The sequence below is a fragment of the Orycteropus afer genome, unplaced genomic scaffold (genome assembly GCF_000298275.1).
Source record: "Orycteropus afer afer isolate SDZICR_OR568_19922 unplaced genomic scaffold, OryAfe1.0 scaffold00365, whole genome shotgun sequence".
NCBI classification, from domain to species: domain Eukaryota; kingdom Metazoa; phylum Chordata; class Mammalia; order Tubulidentata; family Orycteropodidae; genus Orycteropus; species Orycteropus afer.
Genome location: NW_006921952.1, coordinates 2,374,152 through 2,381,208, shown reverse-complemented (window position 1 = coordinate 2,381,208; position 7,057 = coordinate 2,374,152). Strand labels below are relative to the sequence as shown.

At 43.0% G+C, this 7,057-nt stretch overlaps 1 protein-coding gene across 1 annotated transcript in view; it reads left to right on the top strand.

The window, feature by feature from the left end:
* The window catches only part of EXOC4 (exocyst complex component 4), a 1,013,282-nt gene that overhangs the window by 728,179 nt on the left and 278,046 nt on the right, over positions 1–7,057 (top strand). The window contains exon 10 of the mRNA XM_007952929.1: positions 6,336–6,555. Within this exon, the coding sequence (XP_007951120.1) occupies positions 6,336–6,555 (220 nt within the window). The remainder of the gene's footprint in view (positions 1–6,335; positions 6,556–7,057) is intronic.

The window sequence follows — 7,057 nt, the reverse complement described above, 5'->3', positions numbered from 1 at the left end:
TGTGGTAGCACTAGGTCCTGTGGATATACCAGTGCACAATCCACACTCGGCCCTTGTCCACGGGGGGTGTTGCCTCCTGGCAGTTGGTCATTTGTACATCTGTTTGTTGCCAAAATACTCAAGAGTATTCAACCGTTGGTTTGAATTGCTGATCATGGCTGATCGCTTGGTAAAGGAAGGTGGGAAAAATCATAAAATACTTCACACTGTGCACTGATCTCCAACCTCATTAGGGTTTACATAACCTCCTACATGTTATTCAAGGAGTCCTGGGACGCACAGCACTTAATCACATGGCTGCTAAACAAACGCGGTTTTAGCTCATCTAGCAGCCCCGCAGGAGGGAAGAGCTGGTGATCTGCTCTGTTGTTGTTGTTGTTGTTGTTGTTATGTGCCGTCGAGTCAGACCCGACTCATAGCAAACCCTCCTTAGGTTTCCGAGTCAGTATCACTACAGAAGTAGATTGCCCAACCTTCCTTTCGGGGTGTGGCTGGTGGGTTTGTACCACCAACCTTCTGGTTAGCAGTCAAATGCCTTAGGCACTACGCTACCGCTAGTGAAAGTTAAACTAAAACCAAACTCACTGCCATTGAGTTGATTCTGACTCATAGTGACACCAGTTGGGTTTCCGAGGTGGTAAATCTTTACAGAAGTAGATTGTCCTATCTTCTTTCCGCGGAGCGGCTGGTGGGTTTGCTTGGTAGCCAGATGCCTTAGCACTTGCGCCATCAGAGCTCCTTCTAGTAAAGCGTACAGCCTAGAAAACCTTAGGAGGCACTTCTGCTTTGTCACGTGGGGTCACTGAGGTGAAGGTCGACTTGCTAGTAGTACACAAGAACAGCAAATGTTATCTGACAGCTACTTTGTGTCAGCCTGTGTGCTGAGTACTTAGGTTTCATTACCTCTTGTAATCATCATAGCAGCCCTCTGAAGGTCGGTAGTATTATTATGTCAATTTACAGAATATAAAAGTAAGGTTCACAGAGACTAACCATGTTTCAGTTTCTGCAAGGCTGACTGTGAATGCTCTGCTCTTGCCTCTCCTGCCTAAATCATCCTCCATGCACAGTGACAGTGGCTGTGGTTCACTTCTTGTTGTTGTTGTTGTTAGGTGCACTTGAGTTGCTTCTGACTCATAGTGATCCCTTGTACAACAGAACTACACACGGTCCACTCCTGCACCATGCTTACAATAATTGCCATGTTTGAGCCCGTTGTCGCAGCCACTGTGTCAGTCCATCTCATGGAAGGTCCTTCTCTTTACCAAGCATGATGTCCTTCTCCAGAGACTGGTCCCTCCTGATGACATGTCCAATGAGGTGAAGTCTCAGCATCCTCACTTCTAAGGCATATTCTGGCTGTACTTCTTCTAAGACAGGTTTGTTCATTCTTCTGGCAGTCCATGGTATATCCAGTATTCTTTGCCAACACCTTAATTCAAAGGCATCAATTCTTCTTTGGTCTTCTTTATTCATTGTCCAGCTTTCACAAACATAGGAGGTGATTGAAAATACTACGGCTTGGATCACTGTGGTGGTTATGTTTGTGTGTCAACTTGGCTGGGCCTGGTTGAGTGGCTGGGCAGCTGGTGGTTGTTATTCCCCATGATGAGACTGGCAATCAATTCCATGGTGGGATCTACCACAAGCAGCTGAGTAGATGTTGGGACGTGGTCTGCTTCCCATGTATCAGAAGCAGCTTTGGGAATGGTCTCTAGCTTATGGCACCCTTGAACCTTGCATGTAGCCATGTTGTCATTGTTCAGCAACCTGCCATGCTCTGGTGACCTTGGAACTTTCAGTGGACTTGAGTAAATGGCCTGCTATGTGGTTTGGTAACATCGGGACTGTGCCATTTTACTTGTCAACTTTGGGCTTGGCAGCCTCAGCAGCCAGCAGCTGTCTGAGTGAAGTAAAGCCTCTAGCTTCAGTGGGCCGGGAGCTGGAGGCAGAGCTGAAGCCCAAGGTTGAGGGACCTTCACCCAGCCCCTAGAGCCTGGCACTTTGAACTTGGACTTAAAGCCTAAACTGTAAGAGAATAAACTCCTGTTTGTTCAAGCCATCCCATTTGCAGTATATATTCCTGTTAGAGAGGCACTAGGTAACCAGAACAATCATGTACACCCTAATCCTCAAAGTGACATATTTGTTTTTAAAGAAGTCTTTTGCAGCAGATACGTTGTCAGATTTCTGGACTGCTACTTCGATGGGCATTGATTGTGAAGCCAAGTAAAGTGAAATCCTTACTTCCTGGCGGTCTGGAAAACTTTCTGTTCTGTGTCCTTCCTGCCCAGGAAAAGAGTGTGTGTCCATTGAAAGTTTCAAGGTCACCAGAGCATGGCAGGTTGCTGAACAATGACAACATGGCTACATGTAGGGTTCAAGGGTGCCATAAGCTAGAGACCATTCCCAAAGTAACTGCTTCCCATCGTTCCCTGGAGTGAAGAGGAGGCTCCTGAGACAGCCCTAACTGTGCTTCATTCTTGCTTGCCATGCCATGCTCTCTGTGCAGAGAGGTCCTTCACAGCTCTGAAAGCAGATTCAGGGACATGTTTAATGTATCCCCTCAATGGAGACGGCAGTGTCCACCTGGATATGCCTTGTATACGAATGTGTGTGTGTTAGGGGGTAAATGATTTGTATTTGAAAGAATCTCAGCTGCCAGGTTGGAGCCACTCCATCAGTGTGACGCAGAGAGGTTTCAGAGTTTGGAGACATCAAAGGCAGATGGTGGACTAGAAGAGAAGAAAACGTGGATAGTTTAGAGCCTTCTGCTGCTGTATTTGGAAGCAGCATAACCAGAAGAAATCTTCTGATAAATGCTAAAAATTTTGAAAGTGTGAAAAACAGTTCTGCTCAGAAAACTCTTGTTCTCAAGTCCATTTGAAAAGAATAGTGATTCCAGTGATTGATTCCATAATGTTAAAAAAATAATAAAACAGGCCTTTGCTGTGTTTTCTCATCAGCAAATTAGTGACAGTGTGTTCCATCAGAGGACAACCAAGGTGATCAGGATGCACCTGGGGGTGTGGTCTCTGGGTTAGATGAGAACAGAGCATTCATTGTACTTGGCTGTGGGACTAGAATATTTTAAAACCGTGGCCATGCTTAACTGTCTTCCATTAGTTCTCCACTTCTGCCCACGTTCTTCCATTCGGCCTCTTCATAAAGATTCTTATAGCTTGTTTTGGGTCATGACTTTATTTCCCTTTCCATGTTGATAACATGAATTAAAAAGTCTTCCTATGGTTTCTCTTAGCTTAATGGAATATTTGACTGGTGATAGGCAAGATTTGTTGTTGTTGTTGTTAAATTAATTATTTTTATCATGCTTTAGCTGCAGATTTACAAAGTGGTGATAGACAAGATTAACTGTCCCCAGATTATGAATAAATTTTGTCCCTAAGTCTGTCTGTAAGTTGAATTTGTACGTAAGTCAGGACAGTTTGATGTGGTCCATATGTAACGTCAGTTAGTCAAATGTTTATCTTAGTATTTACTGTACCTTTCTATGTTTATAAAGCATTAAAGAAATACTTCCAGACCTGCTAAAACATCTTTAACCCAATAACAGTGTTTTCATGTAAGTCGCAAAGTTGCACCCGTTTGTTATTATGAACCGTTGTCTGTACCTAGAATTTTTGACGTATAGGCTTTATAGGGGTTGTATTTAAGTGTAAGTTGGACATTCTTATCCCAGAGACAGCCTGTAATGAATGTATTTATCAATCAAAGGAAACTCTTCATTACCTTGAACACCTAGCCTTAAGGTCTTGATGCTCAAATAGACAAATGTGGTCACTTAATTCTTGCACTAAGGTTAGTAGAGTGACTACTGCTAAACACATGTTGGTCTGTACTTGCTTTGTTCACATAAGAACATATCCTGGAGCTACAGCCTCTCACATTAGTGCATCACATGCTTCCACAGTTGGCGTTAGGAGAGCTCCGTGGTCCTCCAGTGTGCAGACAGACCAGCCTCCTTAACTGGCCCCTGACTGATGGATTTTTGTGTTACTCGCCATTTTTTGTCATTAAAGACAATCTTGCAGTGATCTTCAGCTCTCCTGCATCCGTCATCTCATCCATGCTCACATGCAGCTGGAGGAAGAATCTCCCAGAAGCGAAATTGCTGGGTCAAAAGGAAATACATTTGTGATTCTGAGTCATTCATAACAGTTGTCCCATTTGTCACTCTCTGTGTTCAAGAATGCATCTTTGCCCACTCCTGTGCTGAAAGAATGCTTTTTCAAAGTTTTAGAATCTAGCCAATTGCATGACTGTGAGAAAGAGTATCTTAATAGAGTTTGTTTTCTGTTTTTTGTTTTTTGGTTTTTTTTTGTATGAATGAGGTTTAAGAATTTTTTCTTCTTTTCCATGAGCACTTGTATTTCTTTTTACTGGAAACTGTCTTCTTGTGTTCTTTGTTTGTTTTTTTTCAATGTCTCGCCTGTATTTGTGATACAGGTTGCAGACATGCCTTCCCAGTTTGTCATGTGCCTTTGACTTGATTTCATTTTGCATTTCACTTTTTGGTGTGCAGGTAGCTTTCCTACCCTCTTTGTCTCTTGTAAGAAAAAATGTGAAGTACAAGACTGCTTTTGTTTTGCCCAGTAGTATGGGACCATAAAAATGACCATGCAAGCTGAAACCATGCACAGCCTCCTTAGTAGTCCATGGGAAAAGTCTCCATTGTTCCATGACCTTTACAATTTTTTGTCAGAACCTTAAAAAGTCTCTTACTGTCAGTTGCAAGTTAAAGGGAGATGGGAAAACAGGCAACTGATGTGGGTTTAGTGTGCTGTGGCGTTGGAAACGATGAGGACTGAAGTGCTTTGTTTCTTTGTTGAAGCCTCATCAGGGGAAGTCAGAACCATGCTGGCCGCCTTCTTGTACTAACTTAAATATACAGCGAGCATCTTTCCCATGTCTTGGTGAACTGTCAGACTTCCTTGTAAGGTTGGACCAGCTGCCAGCATTTTATCCTTTGCTTTCTCAACCTTGTGAAAGAGCTCCGAGAGTTCCTGTGCTGTGAAATTTCTTACGGGCCACACTTCCTCTGCGAAGCCTTCATCCGTTTGTCACAGCTGCTTTCCTTGTTGATGTGGAGGGGTTCGCTTCACTCTGGCAGCATGTCTCTCAAATCGCGGCAGTGGCACCGTTGCCTTGGTCAGCGATCTTTATAGCTCAGCGATGTTCGCTTGGAGTTTCACCTCCAGTGCTGCTACTTTCTGGTTCTTTCCTGTTCTTTCTCTTTGTTGGCCCATTGCCTCTTTTGATTCTCCACTTTTGTAGAATGTCACATGGGTTTATCCCTGGGAGACAAGGAGCCGACACAGTTACAAGCTTTGCTGTCTGTCTGTGATCTGACTAGTAGATAGTGCACTGACTGCTCACCACCAGACTTTGAAAGAAGTGACGTGATTGGTCCCTGATCATGATGAGCATCACTTACTCACATAGTGATTTCTTGACTGGAGAGCTAGCGGCGAAGTTTGTGCTTTGTGCAGTTATGCACAGTTAATACACCATGACAACTGAAGTCAGAATCCCGTGTTGTTGTGGGAATGGTGTTATTTAAGTAAACTGGCAGCTGAACTTGGCAATACCAGAACCACGTGCGCAGGGAGGGCTGCCTGTATACAAGAGTACAAAGACTAATAAAACAAATCATCTCCCAGATTTGAACAGTTTCTGACATTCTGTTACATGTGGCCTGTTTTGTTTTGTTATTTTTCATAAAGGGAATAAATTATTACAAACAAAGTTGAAGTCCCCCTTATCCCCCAATTCCCATCCCCATTCCCATTCTTAACCTCCCAGCTCCTAACATATCATCATGAATTTAAAGGTTATCCATTCATGTTTTTTTCTTTTTAAGAAAACAAACCTTTCTATCTCTCTATAGAAGGGTTTCAATGAGAAAAATGGAGTATGTGGGGATGTCCCTTTAACTGATGTCCTAATTTGTCTTTTCTGTTCATCATGCTTTCCCTTTGCTTCCTGTATTCTTCTTTCCAACTTTCTCATTGATTAATAAAAATATCTTATTTTTATTAATATTTATTCATATCTCTCTCTGTTTTTAAAATTCCTGGTTTAGAAGCCATGTTTTCTATTTCATCCTCCTTCTATTCAGTTAGTGAACCTGTACTTTTTAAAAAAAACAAGCAGCCACCTGTGTGTTGATGAATGAATGATACCCTGAAAACTCCCCCACATCTCTCCATGCAGGTAGCCGAAGCCTCGAGATGCCCATGGCCGTGTGTGTTGCATCACACTTATGTAACTACTGTCTCATACTCTTGGTGACCTGTTCACTGTTTCTCTTCCAGATTTATCCAGGAGATTGAGCATGCCCTGGGACTTGGGCCCGCCAAGCAGTGTCCTCTTCGAGAGTTTCTCACTGTGTACATCAAAAACATCTTCCTCAACCAGGTCCTGGCTGAGATCAACAAGGAGATTGAAGGAGTCACCAAAACATCCGACCCTTTGAAGATCCTTGCGAACGCAGACACCATGAAGGTCCTGGGAGTGCAGCGGCCCCTCCTCCAGGTGAGAATACGTTTCTGGCTTGCATTTTTCATCAGCAGTGCTCCTTGACTTGGCAAGAGTCATAAATTAAAAAAAGAAGAATTACCATCTGTTTCCAGATTCATCAGGGACAAAACAAGAGGAAATAAATTAAACAAGCACTGGGGAAATTCAGGACTAATGGAAGGGTAATGGAAGTTCTTTAAAATCTTTAAGAAAAAAATGGTGGGTAGAGAGTGGGCCACATTAACACGCAGGCACTTCCTCTTGTTTGCCTGCAATTTGTCCTTGAAGGGCATTGTTCTCCTTAGGTGAATGTGTCTTGGAGTCTGAAGGACTAGCTGGAAGGAAGTTACTCTGTCTAACCTCAATACCAACAGGAAACCCCCTGTATCACTTAGAGCAGATTTACTGGAAAGAACATGGCTACCACACAGTGACTTTCAATGACTCAGTCAACTGGTTTGTTTTAAAAGTCAGATCACTTAATTCAAGCAATGATCTTGTTAGTATCGAACATTTT